Genomic DNA, 15,650 nt, shown 5'->3' with positions numbered 1-15,650 from the left:
GACCCTTATAAGGAATGTTATCCAAGCATATAAAGGACTTAAATAAAATTAGGCCTATCATAATACTAATGGGCAAATTATATTAATTATGAAGAAGTCCATTATCTTCCAATTAATGAACAAACTAATGCTATCCCGGCTAAAAGAGCAACATTTCAGTGGAACTTAATAAGTTAATTCTATCATTTACTTGGAACAGAAAATGCACAAAAATAAGACACAGAGAAGAGATAAAAGGGAAAATAGACTTTCCCACAGGTGGCAAACTTCAGCATGCAGAGTGTGAAGGAAGAACAGACGCGGGTCTGACGGCAGCTTTGCATCACAGTGCCGTGAGTCAAAGTTGGCATTTGGAGTGGGTGGGGGATGATGGACTAGTCCACGATGGCTTTTCATTTTTGCCTATTTCATAACTGTCTTTCATTTATACTTAAGAAACTGGCTGAATATGGTATTCTGTTTGCTGTTAAAATAATCATGGAAATTCAAGTTAAAGGTTATTTTATTAAATAAGATTGATTTTAAAACAATGTACTAAGATGGAAACTAGCTGCTGTAGCAAGCATGGGGAAAGTGAGCCTGTGATGGGTTTGGAGGTCAGCAGTCTGTCGAAAGCAGAGCTGCATCACAGGAGTGAAGAGGCCCACATAATATGAAAGCTAATATACAGGAAACTTATGGCATTAGTATGTTACATACATTAAACCAATTAGACGTTAAAACACTATTAAATTATGAATTCATTTATTTCACCCCAAAGTATCAGGTCAAAGACAGCCAGCCATTCATGACTGGTAGACCAACCACCCTCTCTTGAAATACCAGGAGACTCCTGAGGCTCTCACAGACATCCTGACCAGCAAAACAGGGAACTTTCAGGGCAATCACACTGTGACTCTTTGTGTAAGCTTCAAGCTAGAAGTTTTCCATCTCACTGCCTAGAACTATCATGTGGCCACACTATCTGCAGGGAGGCTGAGGAACAATTACTAGCTAAGCAGTCACGAGTCCACGGGAAACACAGACAAGAAGGGGCAGCCCACACCAGCAGCCAGGGCTCTGGAAGGCAGCAAGATCAGCACAGAGTGGGAAGGCAGGAGTGCTTGAAGGATTTTTAGCAGTGACAATACAGTAAAAGCTGGTATTTTAAAAATTTTTATTTGTAATTATTTAACATGTTTAATACATTAAATCTATTTATACTACACAAAGTATTTAATGTTCAAAAAATCAGATTGCAGCTCAATGTATAAAGGTGCTGTATATTGCTAAAAAGTATTTCAACCTAGAGCGGTGGTCCCTAAGTTTCTCTCAGCTTGGTTGCATAACCATTTTTACAGATTTAACCTTCCCAGGCTGGGTATAGCTGGAACATGGACTCCTTCCTTACTGCACAGCAGGTCACTTTTGACAGTTAAGAAATGACTACACCTTCCCTGCTCAGTACAAACTAGATCTCAGACATTACAGGCACAGCACAAACGTTTCACACTGGTGAGTCAGGTCGGTAGTCAGCCTGAGGACAAAGGCAATATCATTCCCTTGTAAGCCAGTGACTAGAAGAAAATAAATAAACAAACGGGTGTTGTGACTTCCTTCTGAGCCAGGTACTAAAGTTTAGAATGTATTGACCTATTTAAACAAACCCCTCCCACCATCTTTAGTTAATGATGACAGAGAAGAAAATACAGACTTCCTTCTTTGATACATATGTATGAACTGGGATGGAACTTGGTGGTAAAGCACACACTTAGCATGTGCAAGGCAACAGACTGTCTTGAGCAACATTTAAAACAAACAAAAAAGCAAAAAAACCCAAACCTGCTCATTTAAAAGTACTGTAAAGAATTATTTATAGGTAATTAATGATTTGACAGATAGCAAGCATCTTTCTGTATGTGGCCAGTGAGTCAGAAAAATTTATTCATCCTGTATCAAGGTACTAAGGTTATAAGATACCGTGAAGTGACTTATGGAATGGGGTGGATAAAGAGAAGACATGTTCCCAGCACCATCGAGAAGAACCGATCCCTGACAGCATCCTTTGGGTTAAGTAATGTATTTGCCCCATTAAACAACTGTTAGGTCCCTGGTTTTATAACTTAATTCATAGTGCCACCAAAACAAAACAAAAACCCTCCAATTATTTTCTTCAAGTTTTAGTCTTGAGGTAGATGACACAGTAAACAAAGTACGCGCACACACACACACACACCAAGATTCCCATTTAAAAGCGTTTAGGGAACATCACTGTTCAGCAGTATTCTGGCTTCAGTTTCCAAATCCCTTCACCACCAGGAGTTCTATGGAAATTGCACAGATTTCTCAGTAGTTCCCGGAAGACACAGGACTGTGCCACAGACAGCTTGGATTCAAACTCCTGAAGGATTTCCTGAGTGCTAGCCTGGCCATCCACCTGGGCCTGGAAAGCAATGAAGTTCCTCATGTCCACCAGAAGGTCGTCATGTTCTGTGTTGCAGGGAGGAGTGGAAGAGGCCTCAGCAAGGTGCTCGCCATCACTCTCCAAGCGCTCCGGCAAAATCATGTGGTTTCTTGCTCGCATTCTGGCCAAGAGTGAGGAGGAACTGGGTGCTCCAGACAAAGATGCTCCATCTTCTTTGCCACTGAAGTGCTCAGGGGTGTGGGCTTTCCCCTCCTTTTTCATGTTGTTCTAGAGAATGAAGACCACATGTTAGCAGACCAGACTTGTAGATTATTCCACTATTTCCCCAAAGGCTGTAAGGACCCACAGACTAACTGAAATACAGTATGTATGGTGAGATGCAGGAGAAAGACATGGACACCATCCAGTGCCAAGGTAGCGGAGATGTGGACATGGATCTACCCATTTGTAACAGGCATTTCATAAAGAAATAAGCAGGAAGAAGAGAATGAGGCCATCTCCTGGATGCCAGAGAGTGAGAGCAGGGGAGCCGAGGGAGACCTTGCCTGCAGGCACAGTGCCTGGGTGGATCCTCTAGAGGCCTAGGACAGCTTTCCGTGGCCATGGCTTGTCCTGTTCTTTCTCCTGCATGCACCCTGGCCCACACCATCGGTCAAGGAGCAGTGTCACTTTCTTCACTTTTCAGCCTTCCTCCTTTCCACCCCCTGCATCTCATATGCTTCCTTTAAACATCAGACCTAACTTGGAAACTGCCTTAGCCTCCTGCTGCCAAAAGCCCACATGGGAGACTTGAAAAGTGTCTGTTCTCAAAGGAGTTCACATGGTGATAAAACTGGAGTCTTAACCTGGTAGGCAGTCTTCATGTGTGAGCACTATCACACCCTTAGTCAGACAGACAGAGTGGTGCTCACCCAGTTTTACCATTACTGCAGTGTGGCAAAGGACAGGTGCTTTGCCCCACACTCAAGAGGGTTCTCTAACCATTTAGTTTAGACAGTGGTGTCTCTAGAGCTGACACACCTCCAGAGAGATGGCTGTGCATATTAATTTTCTAAGAACTGAACAGAGAATTTGCTGAGATTTTGTGCTCTAGAAAGTGTTCAAATGAAAGTACAACACAATTCTGAGCCCACAAGTATCAAATGTCACCACGTCAGTTACAGCCATCTTCATCTTCACACCTAAATGACATTCTTCTGGCCATCCACACAAATCTCAACATGAGAGGCAGCCAGGCTGCCCTGTTACCTGAGTCTTTTCTGTTAGCGACGAAGGACGCTGCACAGGGAGGCTGGAATTCCTTTTCTGACCGAACCTATTCCTAAATAAGAAAGAGAATCAGGTAGACAGAACGTCAGATGCTGCATTAGAAGCCAAGGTACTCTCAACAACAAGCCTCTTCCTGGGAAAAGTGCTGCCGTCAGATCACCACACTCCTGCTCCACTCAGACTCCACTCCTGTGGGATGTGTGATTGGGATCCACTCAGCATGCTCATTCAATACTGGACATGAGAAAGCATCCTGGATAATAATTACATAATTATATGCTAATATTATAATTAGCATAATAATGCCTGATAGCTAGAGACTGGCTAATTGTCCTACTAACATTCAGTCACTACTTATATTTACCACCATTATTTTTTAAATAATTGGTGCTTTGCCTGCATGTATGTCTGTGTGAGGGTGTTGGAATCTGAAGTTACAGACAGTTGTGAGTTGCCTGTGGGTGCTAGAAACTGAACCCAAGTCCTCTGGAAGAGTAGTCAGTGCTCTTAACTATTGAACCATCTGTCTACCACAGCCCCTCCCCCCCCCACTTCGATTTTAAACATTTCTCAAGCACAACTGATCACTTCTTCCCCGGAAAGGTTATTTCTAGAAAGCAGGAGATGAAAGGGAAGAAAGACAACAGGACTTCCCCAAGTCATTCAGAGCTGCCCCACGCAATGCCTTCCTGAGGGAAATTCTTGTCTCATAGAGAACAAGCCTTGGCCCACCCTGACAGTGCAGCTAGCCTTAACCACTGGAACTTTTTGCAAGCATGTTGGGGAGTGGTCTCTTACTTGACTCCTGTAGGTGCACCAGAAATACCCCTGTGGCCAGTCCAGGTGGGAACACCAGATGCTGCCCCCAGGCATTGCTGACGAGAGAGCCTCAGAGCTTTCAAGGCGTCCTGAGCCACTCGGTTGGCTTCTGCCTCCACTAGCACATAATCCGGACTGGACCCATCTATGATGGCATCATGCTTCACCACGCTGTGCACGCCCACTAATGAGAGTAAGGAAAGAATGACAAGGATGATTTGGCTTATGTACTTCAATACTACACACTGTAATACTACACACAGCTATACTACCCACTGAACCACTACACACCATAATACTATGTACAGTAATACTACACACAGAAATGCTATATACTGTAATACCATACATTATAATACTACACACTGTAATACTACGCACAGCTATACTACCCACTGAACTACTACACACCATAATACTATGCACAGTAATATTACACACGGAAATGTTACATACTGTAATACCATATAATACAATACTACACACTGTAATACTATGCACTGAAATACTACACATTGTAATACTACACAAAGTAACACCACACATTATAATACTACACACTATAATACTATACACAGTAATAAATATTACATGCTGAAATACTACATATTATAATACTATATACAGTAATACTATGCACTGAAGTAAATACTAAGCACTGTAATGCTAGTTTCACAGGAAAAAAAAAACCCACAACACTTTTAGCTGCTATTTTTTGGATGGCAGCAATGACTCAAGAACTTCACAAATGCTTTCTGTTCACACTTGCCACTACCCTACAAGGGACAGTTATGAATTACCCTTGTTTTAAAATACTTAAAATAAAATGCTTTAATCATAATTTTAACATTTAATCTCTTCCTAGTTATGGTATAAGAAAATTAAAATATTAATAAACCCTTCAAAGTGAAAATATAAAGCATAAATACGAATTTTAAGCAAATTAACCTTCATGGGAATGTTAATAAAATACACTTAATAGAATAATCAGTGGAAAGTTCATTTCACTGAGTATTTGCATCAGTAAAAACGAACAGCAATGCAAGATGTGGCATGCCTATAATCCCAGCTCCTGAAAGGCTACCTCAGAGAAGGATCAGAAATTCAAGGCCAACATGGGACACACAATGACACTCCCAAAAATAAACAAACAAATAATAAAATTAAACTAAAGTGAGGATAAAAATAAAATAAATTTCTAACTAGACATAAATACAAGGAAATAATCATGCTCCAAAAATCTCACCAAAATAAAAACAAAAGCACTAGAAGAAAATTATAAAATAAAATAATGAAGTACTGACTAGATCAACTATAGATCCCCATTAATAAATAAGAATCATGAATTACTAGACAGCAAAATGAACAACTCACTTAAGGTAAGAAAAAGAAAGACTAATGGAATAAAGCCAAAAAAGAAGCTTCTCTTTGGAAAAAAAGCAAATCATTATAGGCATATTTGTATACCTTTGTGGCAATTTGAATAGAAAACAATAGCAAAAAAAGATTACAGATGATACAGGTAAGAGTCATGGGAATTCAGGGTTGGTTAATGTTAACTAATCCATTATCTAATCAGCTTTGTGATGCTCTTTTCAATACCAACCATTGATGTCTCTATACTGAAAATGCCTTTGACAAACTTCATTACCCATACCTGAAAACCCATTCCCCAAGCCAGGAATTTCCTTAATAAAACACATGCTTTATCCCAGCTCCAGACTCTTAATGAGTAAACACTCCAGGTTATTTCTACTGTAGTGATGCATAACATTCTGCTAGCATTGCTGGCTAGTACATTAATAACATCATGACTTACAAAGGCCTCTTCGTGGTACATGAGCACACAGGACCCCAGCCTCCTACATCTTACCCCACTGAAGAGAAGATCAGTGGATTCTGCCCTTCGTTCTACAGAGGTAACTTATAATCACCTTTATTCTCAAGGCTCAGAACTTTGTTTCTTCTAGACTCTTCCCCACTAACAGCTCTTCACACTTCAGTTTTCTCTCTACCATCTACTTTGGCCCATTTATCACTATGCTGTGGTATGTTATTCTTTCATTTTCTGGCTAGGGTTTTATTGTGTTTCTTGAATGTGGGAATGTATAGCTTTCATCATGTTTGAAATATTGTTTACCAGCATCTCTTCAGATTGATACATTCCCCTCCTCACCCTTCTTCGTCAGGACCTCAATTACCATTACACGAGGCTATTGACATCCCAGTCTTTTGCTTCCGCGACCGACTTTACTATATTACTCTTTGCAGAGCTTCTCTGCTCTCAAGTTCACTAATCTTTTCTCCTGTTATGTCTAACATAATCCATCTCCTACCACACATTTTTCACACCAGCTATTACATCTTCGTATAAGTTCACTTTAAATGTATGTGTACATCTTTTATGCCTCTTTTTGAATATATATACAAGTTATAATTATTTAATGTCTGTGCTAATTCCACCACCTGTGTCAACTCCAATTTATTCCCTCATTGTGAATCCCATTTCCTGCCTCTTTCTATGACCAATAATTTTTGTATTTGATTTGTTGCAAAACCTCACACACTTTGTCTTGTCCAGTGTTTACTCTCCACAGACTATAAGAGTTCAGGGGAAGCAGAAACAGTGCTAAGGCTGCCTAGTAGGCACAGGCACTGTCCCTGCTCTGGGTGTGCACAGGAACTTTCCCCTACTTCTGAATGGTCCTTTCTGCAGCCTCAATCAGCTTCCTTGTAGGATGTGCTGACCAGCATCCAGCTGAGTTCCAAAGGAACCCCTCTGCAGGAGGGTAATCCTGCTGCTCTTCCCCATCACACTCTTGCATAAACTCCAGCACCTAGCTCTCCCCGAATGTGTCTGCCTAGGGCTTCATCTGGACCCCCTTTTATGGTTTTCAAGGCATCAAGCTCAGCTCATTTGTCATCTGAGAGATCAGCATCCTTTGGTGGTCTCTTGGCACCACTGCTTTATATTTCAGCTGTTACATCCTTACAAGAATCATATATGCTTTAACCATAAATGTAGAAAGACATACAAGAATGTATGCATTTATTTTTACACTCATGCACATGCATGTATAGTTGTAGGCATATTTACATATGCATGTGAATGATAAAGGAAGTACTGAAAACTGTTAATGCTGGCATACAGGCTACAGCAGAGCTCATATACTCTTCATGCAAATTTCCTTGAAAAAGCTTTCTGAAGCAATGCATAAACCTGCTTTCCTAAAGAGAACACCCTGACTCAGGAATCTTTGGTAACTATGGCCACCACTGTCATCATAATGCAGCAAAGGGGAAGAGGATAACACTCAGGAGGTACCAAAGCTGAGCAGGGCATGCTGATTTTCACTGTCTCAGCCACTGTTAGCTGGTTTCTCTAATGCTTCTCTTTCCTCTTGGTCATCAGCTTCTCTTTGTGCCTGCCCTTAGCCAGAGTCCATCCTGCCTCTCTCCCATGAACGGTTTTTCTAACCTCCTCTAGTTAGAAAAGCATATAAATACAGCACCAAAGGAAACTGCCTACTAACGTTCAGGCAGCACATGACTATTTGATCAACTATAAATGGTCACATGTTAAGTATTATTGTTTCTGAAAGTTTCAAACTCTTTCAGGTCTTCAAAAAGGGGGATAAATAACAATTTCCAAAATGTTAGCCCCATAGTTAAAGACTACCATGCTCGACACGGCTGCCACATTCACTTTCCTAGCACCGAGGTGAGAGATTCATCAAAATCATTACCTGATTTTTTGAAAAGCTTTTCCAAGACATAATCATCACTGTTCTGGTCCTTGGCTCCGCTCTCCTGCTCAGAGGTTTGTTGGCGGTACCGCCTTTTCTTCACCAGGTGCGGGACTCGAGTTCCCTCAAACTTAGCATCTTTGCAATGTTTGGAGTTCTTGGCCTTTTGCTTGGGCTGTGGACATCTCTCTGTGGTCTCTTCCTCCATTGCATCATGTTTCCTTTTTGATTTGTGCTTAGAGAAATGACCTTCCGTTTGTTCACTCATGTGAACAGGTTCTGTCTGAGCCTGACAGCACTCTCCTTCATAGGAAGAACCCTGCATCTCACTGGTGCTCGCCTCCCCTGATGGCCTGGATGTGTGGTCAACTGCTGGAGAATCTGAGCACTTCCCATCTCCACTCATCACGGAGAGTCGCTCCAGTGTGGACCCTGCATCTGTCTCTTCTGCAAAAGCAACACTGCTAGTTCTGTTCCCATTTGTGTGATAGTCGCCTTTCAAAGGACCATTTTCTCCAGAATTGACACTTCCTGTAGTTCCTGCTGCCTTAGATTTTTCTTCCATCAAGGTGGCACCATTTGCAGGTATGCCAGAAACAGGGGGCTTCTTGCATTTGAGATCTGCTCCTAGGACTGGCGGGGTCCTTTTTTTTAAATGGCATTTGGGTGTCTGAATATTAGAGTCAGTTCCTGTCACAGGGAAAACACAGCTAATGTTACACTTCAGAATTCTTATGCAACTGATTAAATTAAATAACTTAATGTAATACCTGCAAAAATAGCACTTGTTTCAGTGCCCTGGGAGGCATCAGGACTAGTCAGAGTGAACAGTTCATAGAGATCATTGGATTTGAAAAAGCGCCTTTGTTTTGGGTCTTTTAGCACTCTGTTTGTCAAAAACTGCTTGAAGATTTGTCTAAAAAGATAAAATCACATTGGTATGAAACAATGTTTAGCTGTACCTCAAAATTCCAGTTATAAAACATGAGAGATGGGGCTGAAGAGATGACTTGGTGGTTAAGAGTACTGGTTACTCTTCCAGAAGACCTGGGTTCAATTCCCAGCACCCATAGGGCAGCTCACAACCACTTGTAATTCCAGTCCCAGGGAATGTAATGCCCTCTTCTGCCCTCTCCAGGCACTGCATGCATATGGTGTGCAGACACAGACACACAAAACACAGGCGCGCACACACACACACACACACACACACACAAAATCAAGTTTTGTTTTTTTTTTTAAATGTGAGAGAGATACTAACAGCAGATCTATGAATGATTAAAAAGCCCCCAAACTTTCAGCCATAGAAAATTACAACTGAAAACATAAATAATATATATGGTGGTCAGCTAAGTTGTATAAAATTTAAATTAGAAATGATATCTTATTATTTATGCCCAATGACTTCTGTTTTACCTTCAAAACCTATCACATTTCAAACCTTTTAAAATTTATGTACCCCAAACTCTACAGGCTGTAAGGAGCCAATCAGACCCCCTGGGCCAAGGCTGCCCTGGCCTGCTCAGTGACTTCTTATAGCTGTGTTCCCTGCTTTGTAGAGCCCTCACCTGCTCTGCTCCCCAGCCCCCACCTGCTGGCTCACTTCTGTGCTTAAGCTCCAACATTGTTGTCCTTTTCACACAGGCATTACCACAAAGCAACACCATTCCCTCCTATCCCCTGTGCTTCAGGCTAACCCTTTCTTACAAGATGCATCTCATCACCAGGTCTGACAATAAGCCTACAAGGACTCAAAATAGTTCTGGAACAGCCCAGTGCCAATGCAGGTCCTGGAATGTGGGACAAGAATGGAGTCTGAGGAGCACAGAAAAAGCTGGCAATGTTTAGACACTCCCTGCAGTTACTGCTGCCTCAAGCTGCCTACTTACAAGAAAGTAAGAGGAAGGGGCACATGCTGTAACCTCTCCAAGGGTCTCTGAATAAACTGTCCTTACTTCTGTCACTTTTCAAGCAAGTGACACACTACAGTAAGTCAGAATGTTTTCCTCACAAAGCAAGTTCACATTTACATATAAAGAACCCGTGGCTTAGGCTAAAGTACAATATTTACTAGGTTCAGATATTTTAAAAAACAGTAAGGTTGGCTGTGGTGGCACAGGCCTTTAATCCCAGCACTTGGGAGGCAGAGCCAGGTAGATATCTGTGAGTTTGAGGCCTTCCAGGTTTACATAGTAAGTTGTAGGCCTTCCAACAGCTACACAATGAAATCCTGTCTCAAACAAAAAACAAAACAAACAAGCAAACAAAAAAGAGTAATAGATCAAAATATATTTTAATGGCAAAGAAAAAATAAAAACACAAAATAGTGTGATATTCTTTAAGTTATAGTAATTATTCCTCTAAGATGAAAAGAACTTTTAAGCATGCACTTGGAAATAATAGAAACCCTTCTTCCTAAAAACTCTAGGTTAGGATATGAGGTCCAGCAGCCCTCTATACTGACCGATGGTAGATCTTTTCCTCAATGGTGCCGGCTGTCAGAAGCCTGTAGACAGTCACCTGCTTCTTCTGACCTATCCTCCATGCACGCTCCCGGGCCTGTGGCAGAGAGATTTTTAACAAGAGCCAACTAAGAGACTGATCATGGCCTTCTATCCCCTAGTCAGAATTCTGTCTAAGAAGAAATGTGCGCTCGAGGCCTGAGCAAGTGGACAGAGTCACGTGACAGCTTGGGTGCAAGAGGTTTCTGACTCTGAACACTTTTCACAGCAGAGCTGAGATGGATACTGTGGAGAGACAGCTGAGGCTCCCCCAGTCTGAAGGACTGACCATGTGCTCTCATTAGGGAGCAGGATGTGACCACCATGCAGACTGCACGTGAAGCCAGGTATGACATTAACAAGCTGTCCCTGTGTAGGTGCCTTCTCTTCTCTTCATGGAAGACAGACCTGTGTGTCAGTGCTTGGGTTCCAGTCAGGGTCGTAGATGATGACTCTGTTGGCCCCGGTCAGGTTCACTCCTAAGCCACCCACACGTGTGGTCAGAAGAAAGACAAAGATGGACGTGTCCTACAGGAAAGATGCAGAACAAAGTGGGCAGAGCTAAGAGCTGCTATAGCTCTTCACTCCCCCCGTACCTCCGACCCCACAGGCCTAGCATGGGCTCTGCGGCTTACCCACACCTCAAACTACATGTCCCAGAATCCTCTGTGAATCAAGTCCTCATGTCAGAGCTCCTACTTTTATTAATTATATTGACAATTTTAAATAATTGTATAAAGTACAGACAGACACACATACATTCTCACTGGCTATGTGTTACCAGCTTCTTTATTCTCTTCTCAAATTTCAGCACTTCATTTCTAAATCTGGTATGCCCACTTCCCAACCCATGAAGTGTACACTCAAAGGCCACACATCACTAGGTGTGGTGGTGCACATCTTTCATTCCAGTTCTTTTGAGGCAGAGGTAGATGAATCTCTGTGAGTTTGCTGTCAACCTAGTCTACAATGCAAGTGCTACACAGCCAGGGTTACACAGTAAGACCCTACCTAAAAGAAAAACAAACAAACACAAGGGAATACCCAAAAGGATAATGTCCCCTTTACCTGCTAGCCAGACATAAAGATAGTTCAGTGACTGTCAGGGTGGACATGTGCACTCACTCTTTCCCTCTATACACTGTAGTCTTTTTAACTCTGTCACATCCCTCATTACCTCATTGTATTTTGTAATCAGTGGCTGTCTTGACGCTATGGTGGTGGTCCCATCCATCTTGAGATAGGAATACTTGTGGGCTCTCAGAAACACTTCCAGTATGTGCAGCATCTGTTAGTGGATGAGGGAAACAGTCTGCAAACCAAGTACGCTCCAAGCACATGCTTCCCCACGTATGTAAGCAGTGTGCCTTCCCCAGTGGGCCTATACTGAAAAGGTTTTCTTGCTTTGAGGAGGAGAGTGAATAACTAGCAAAGAACTTGTGCTAATTCTTTGTGAGTAAGCATCCCAGCCTCACTAGGATGCCAGAATCCTGCTGTGAGGGGTCTTTTAAAAAAGCCAACTCTTTTTCCTTTTCACTCCTGTAAAGGGACCCATGGCTGCCACCTCAGCAGTGAGGGGTGACAGACATCCTACCTTTTGCATTTGTGGTCACCAGTCCTGAAAGCCAACTTGAGCACTAACCTGCCTCGACTGGGAAAACAGCAGCACTCGCTGACCCTGCTTGTGCCAGATTTTCAGCAAAGACTCAACAACAATCATTTTCCCAGAGCGTTTCCAGTATCCAAACTGTTCTTCTTCCAGTTCGTCCTCTGGAAGACCACTGACATTCTTGGGACCACCAGAAAAGAGGTCAGGGTGGTTGCAGATCTTCCTCAGAGCTACAAGTCCAGAGAAAATCTGTGATTAAAACAACAACACATATTGTTACGTGGGTGTAACAACAGAAAGGAGGAAGGGGGAACACGTTACATGAATTACAGTCATTTGTACCAGCTCGCTGACTTCTTCTCTATGTCAACATTGAGATACAGTGTGGATCCTGACTGTCCTACCCCAGGTCCCACATGCACTGATCCCCAGTGTGGTGGCCTCTACATATGGGGCTTTTGGGAAGTGACTGGCTCATGAAAGCTCTGACCTCATCAACAGACTGACACACTGACGGCTTCATAACTCTATGGCCTATTAAGAGGTGGAACTAGCTGAAGGAAATGGGCCTGGAGGTATGCCTTGAAAGCCACTTCTTGTCCCCAGCTCCCTTTCTCAGGCCCCTGCTTTCCAGCCACCACAAAGTTGCTTCCTGCACATGTGCTTCCTGCAATGTTGTGTGGCCCCGAGAAGGGCTACAGGCTGAAAACCATGAGCCCCCCTACTTTTCTTAAGTTGATTTTCTCAAGTATTCTGTTATAGTGATAGAAAACTGACCAACACAAGCTGGAAGAAATTAACTTTCATTCACGTTCTTTTCCTGATTGGACAACTTCTCTGGAAAAAAAAACAATTTTACTGGACTGAACATGTCCACAAAGGTCACAGTCAATTGCTGATAACTCAACTTCCCTCACCAGAGAAAAGAATATTTAGTTCACAGCACTGTATATCTGATTTAAAAGAAAATCTAACTTAAAACCTAACTTACCTTAAAAACACAGGCCAAAAACATTATACCCATCCCTGATCTACCTACCTACCAAAGGGCTCCTAGTCTTACATATCTAAGTCCCTTAATGCCCTGTTTTTAGTGTTTTTAGATGCTGAGGATGCTGAGATACTACTCCATCAGAAATATGCATGACAAAAACATGAATGGAAGAGATACGCAGGGTTGGACCATGGAACAGAAAAACCTAGAGGCTGGGGTTACTCTCCCCAAACCCCAGGCCAGCCCCTGCCTCAAGGTGATTACAAAAGCTTAAGAATGATTCAGGCAGAGGCAGGTGGATCTCTGAGTTCAAGGCTAGCCTGCTCTACAGAGAGAGTTCCAGGATGGGCAGGGCTACACAGAGGAGAAACCCTGTTCCAAAAAACAAACAAACGATCCAGCTTTTCTAAAGCATTCAAACTGTGACTGGTTTGAAAGTCTAAGTAAAAAAGAATCATAAATTAAGCCAATTTTCAGAGTAAGGCAGATTTAACTAAACAAAAGATCTAAGCAGCCAGGAACATGGCCAAGCTCTTCAAAGAGTCATCCTTCTGTCCTCTCTCTTCCTCTCTCATCATGCCCCGTGCAGTACAGCACTAACTACCCACATGTAACTGCTGAGCATGGGCATCGTCATCTGAATTGAGATGGACCGCAAAAGGAAAATTCATACCCAAGTGTAAATATATAATACAAAAAAGAAAGTAAAATCAACCTCCCCCCACCCCACACACAGGGTCTCACTATGTAGCCCACTGGCTTAGACCCCACTATGTAGATTAGGATAGCCTCAAACTCACAGAGGTATGCCTATTTCTCTGCCCCTCAATCATTTTCAATTTTTTTCTACTTATTGAAATACTTTGGGCCTGCAAATGAAACAAAAGACATGATCTTCATCCAGTTCACTTGTTTTTCTTTTAAACATGATTCTAGAAAATATAAGCCTTTCCTTTTGTATCTACTAGATACAGCAGTTTCTGACCTGACCTGGAGGCACGTAAGGGAGAGCTGACAGCTGAGGAGGAGATGTGAGTAGTTTTGAAGTACTCATACAGAATAAGAAGAAACTGCTTGGTCTGAAGAGATGGCTCAGCAGTTTAGAGATCTTATTGCTCACACAGAGGACTCAGGTCCAGTTCCCAGCACAAATGGTGGTCCATACCCATCTCTAACTTCAGATCCAAGAGATCTGATGCCCTCTTCTGATCTCCATAGGTACCAGGCATGCGTGTGCTATGTTATAGTGAACCTACATACACGTAGGCAAAACATTCATATGTACAAAATAAATCTTTTAAAAAATTGGAGCTGGAGAGTTGGCTTGACAGTTAAAAGCACTGGTTGTTTTTTCAAAGTACACAGGTTCAATTCCCAAGACCCACATGGAAACTCACAGCCTTCTAACTCCAGTTTCAGGTGATCTGACACCCTCTTCTGGCTCCACAGGCACCAGGCACACACAAGTGCACAGATATACATACATGCAGGCACAACACCCATACACAGAACATTTAAAAACAAAGCAAAGAAAAAAGAAAGTGCTGGGAAGTGACAAATAGGTCAAAATGACTGATCTGAAAGTGTAGACACCTGAGGGTGAGGACACAGGCAGCCACTGCAGAGCCTGGGGAGGGCACACAATGTAAACTCACCTATTCCTCTCAGAGCCTAGGGAGGGCACACAGTGTGAGCTCACCTATCCTTCTCAGAGCCTGGGAGCAGGGCAAAGTAGACTTCTGAACATACTCAAATATACTACAATAGGGCACAGTGAGGACCATGGCTGCAAGGCTCAGCATGCATTTAAGGGCATGAAAGCTTGCACCTGCTAGGGGAAAGGCACAATATCAGAACGCACTGGGCTGCTAAGACTTGTTCTGAAAACACTGCATAGAAACAGCTCTGCCTGGATAAAAAACAAGAACTTGTCTACTTGGCCCTAGCAAAGTTACATGTCAAGTCAGTGAAACTATGTGCAGGGTGTGAGAGAAGCTGCAGCTTTAGCCTATCATACTCCTAGCACACAGACTCCCTGACACAGTCATGCTGAATGCTGACAATGCCACCATGGAACAGTGTGTGAAAACATGTCCTCTTTAGATGCCACATACCCTGGCAGGCTGGGCTTTCCTAGCCCTGCAAGCCACACCACCGTGTGTGGCTACTCCTCAGTGTTCTTCTTCCACAGTCTGGATCCACGTGCACCAGGTCTATGGTGGAGAGGAGCAAGCAGCATGTCCTCTTATGTAATGAGCTCCCTCACTTCTGGAAGGGCTGCAGATCCAGTTATGGTTCTCACAAAATG

At 42.7% G+C, this 15,650-nt stretch overlaps 1 protein-coding gene across 2 annotated transcripts in view; it reads right to left on the bottom strand.

The window, feature by feature from the left end:
* Positions 1–1,139: 1,139 nt before the first annotated feature.
* Positions 1,140–15,650, bottom strand: part of Ercc6 (ERCC excision repair 6, chromatin remodeling factor) — a 67,011-nt gene continuing 52,500 nt past the window's right edge. For both annotated transcript variants that reach the window (XM_034498498.2, XM_034498497.2), the window contains exons 13-21: positions 12,382–12,597; positions 11,917–12,027; positions 11,148–11,267; positions 10,703–10,797; positions 9,009–9,154; positions 8,239–8,928; positions 4,472–4,676; positions 3,653–3,725; positions 1,140–2,671 (exon numbers count right to left, since the gene is read on the bottom strand). In XM_034498498.2, coding sequence (XP_034354389.1) covers positions 2,255–2,671; positions 3,653–3,725; positions 4,472–4,676; positions 8,239–8,928; positions 9,009–9,154; positions 10,703–10,797; positions 11,148–11,267; positions 11,917–12,027; positions 12,382–12,597 — 2,073 coding nt within the window. In that variant the 3' untranslated portion in view covers positions 1,140–2,254. The remainder of the gene's footprint in view (positions 2,672–3,652; positions 3,726–4,471; positions 4,677–8,238; positions 8,929–9,008; positions 9,155–10,702; positions 10,798–11,147; positions 11,268–11,916; positions 12,028–12,381; positions 12,598–15,650) is intronic.

This window comes from Arvicanthis niloticus, chromosome 3 (genome assembly GCF_011762505.2).
Source record: "Arvicanthis niloticus isolate mArvNil1 chromosome 3, mArvNil1.pat.X, whole genome shotgun sequence".
Classification (NCBI taxonomy): domain Eukaryota; kingdom Metazoa; phylum Chordata; class Mammalia; order Rodentia; family Muridae; genus Arvicanthis; species Arvicanthis niloticus.
Note: the sequence above shows the minus strand (reverse complement) of the source record. Positions and strands in the feature narration are given on the sequence as shown.